This window comes from Miscanthus floridulus, chromosome 10, assembly GCF_019320115.1.
Source record: "Miscanthus floridulus cultivar M001 chromosome 10, ASM1932011v1, whole genome shotgun sequence".
Taxonomy (NCBI): Eukaryota; Viridiplantae; Streptophyta; class Magnoliopsida; order Poales; family Poaceae; genus Miscanthus; species Miscanthus floridulus.
In genome coordinates this window covers 4785383-4787655 of record NC_089589.1, presented here as the reverse complement: position 1 = coordinate 4787655, position 2273 = coordinate 4785383, and the positions used below count along the sequence as shown (strand labels likewise).

At 49.0% G+C, this 2273-nt stretch overlaps 1 protein-coding gene across 1 annotated transcript; it reads left to right on the top strand.

Moving 5' to 3' along the window:
* Positions 1 to 953: 953 nt before the first annotated feature.
* On the top strand, positions 954 to 1919 carry LOC136485976 (uncharacterized). Its single transcript, XM_066482757.1, has 3 exons — positions 954 to 1072; positions 1159 to 1383; positions 1669 to 1919. Exons 1-3 carry the CDS (start codon positions 956 to 958, stop codon positions 1789 to 1791), a joined length of 465 nt encoding a protein of 154 aa, XP_066338854.1. The 5' UTR covers positions 954 to 955; the 3' UTR covers positions 1792 to 1919.
* The last annotated feature ends 354 nt before the right edge of the window (positions 1920 to 2273 follow it).

The window sequence follows — 2273 nt, the reverse complement described above, 5'->3', positions numbered from 1 at the left end:
GACCACTACGCCCTCTTCCCCGCCGCTGGGCACCTAAACTTGGCGGATCAGGTGCTTACGGAGTTGTGGGTAAGCCTTTCTCGCTCTACGACCCTCAATTCATTGCATTCATTGGACATTCTTGAAATAAAATAATGGATACCTTGTGTCTTTATGCAGGACTTCTTCAGATGCCAGCCGGGACAGGAGTTAAGGGCGCATGAGGTGGCTGCCGCTTCCTGTAGAAGGCGTGTCTCGGACTTGTATCACGAGTCCCGCCTCCAGGCGCACATTGACTACAACATCACCTACCGTAATAGAAGAATGAACAGAACTCAGGCAAGAAGAGAGATAGAGATTCTGACAAGGGAGCAGTACCTACAGGTAAATAGAAAACATCTCCTATTGATCTCTTTTTAGATTAACTATGCCTAATTTGATCTTCTGATGGCTTGTAGGTGATTCTGAGCTGGTGCGCCACCTTTCCCGATTGCTGGGCTGCTATAGTGGACAGATGGTTGGACGCGGACTGGCAGAAGGCGCACCACGAGAAAAGCGAGCACCGTATGCTGATGCCAGGTGTACCTCACCATCAGGGCAGCGCCACCCTCAGCAAATACAAAAAGACATATGTAAGTCTCCACCACTTGTCTAATCTAGCCACGCTCAATTCTGTATGATTTCTAACCACATGTTGTTGTCTTTTTCGCAGGAGGCGGCGCACGGTGGCCAGCCAATTGGCCAACTCACGGCGTATGCTCTGGCCCACATGGGCCCGGCAAAGTCCAACATCGAGTACAACCCGGATGCGGGCCCAGAGGCGTACACCAACTCCAGCGTCCACACCCGCCTCAGTTCGTACACGGAGGCATCAAGGTTAGTCCACGGGTCGGACTACGATCCGAGGACCGAGGAGCGCCTTGATCCTGAGCTAGTGATGAGGATTGGGCAAGGCAAGAAGCATGGGTGGTTTTACATGGGCGATGGCATCCTCGAGACGGGCTGTACTCCTCCTCTCAACCGCCTACGAGCAGCGAGCACGAGCTCTAGCGTGCCCATAAGCCAACGGCCGACAGCGGTGGCTTCAATCCAGGTAAGTATTCCAGTTTCATTCGTCGTTCTTTCACTTTTACGTTCCTTAGCTCTGCATTATTGAAACATTGGGGTCAAATGTTGCAGGCCGAGCTGCAGCAACTTCGGGCTCAGCAGAAGAGTTTGCTAGTTGAGAGGGAGGCTGAGCGGGCCGAGCGGGAGTCCGAGCGTCAGAGGGTACAAGCTTTAGAGGCCCAGCAAGATGGTTTGCTCAAGTTCGTGCAACAACTTGGACAGAAACAAGGTTGGGAGATTCCAGCAGAGCTGCTTGCACCACCACCACCACCACTATATCGTCGAGAGTCTACTCCGGTGAGTATGAGTACGGATGTTTTACTTTCTTTGCTCATGCTTAGTGTCAAACCTAGTGATGGCCTTCGTGCCGGATTTGTTGATGTGTTGGCATTCGTGCCGGATTTGTTGATATGTCGGCCTTCGTGCTGGAAATGTGGTTGTCGGCCTTCGTGCCGACGTTTTTCTTGCAGGTTTTGGAAACCTCCCCATGCAGGGGAGGTGCTGCCGAAATTTTCAACTTTTCTTTACACTCCTTATATTTTTATCTTGTCACTCACGTGCAATCTCTTCTCTTTTTTGCAGCATCAATCGGGTGGGGCGTCGAACCATGTCGAAGGGTCGCCGGCATCGCACGTCGGGCCATCCCCACCTGGACCGTCGCCGGGATCGCACGCTGGGGCGTCCCACCCCTCACAGTCGCCGTGAGCCGCCTTCGGAGTCGTTTTTTTTGTATTGAACTTGTGAACTTGGAATAGTGTGTACTTTTGAATGTGTGGTTTGTAATATATTGTGGATTTCGGACAAATTTGGTCGTTTGTGATATATAAATGTGGTTTGTGACATATTGGTGTTGATTTGTGGTTTGGTTTGTGATATATATATATATATATATATATATATATATATATATATATATATATATATATATATACTTTGTTGTTTACGTGGTAAAGCAAAAAACAAAAAAAAAAGAATTTTAGAGGTGGCTTCCCCGAGTGCCTGTGCTGTGGCACTCGGGGAAGAGGGATTTTTATAAAAAAAAACAAATTTCTTCCCCGAGTGCCTGAACTTCGGCACTCGGCAAAGAGTATTTTAAAAAAAAATTCAAAAATCTTTCCCGAGTGTTGCACTCGGGGAAGAAAATAAAAAAAAACAACGTCGGCCGCCGGCCAACGGCGTCAAGTCTT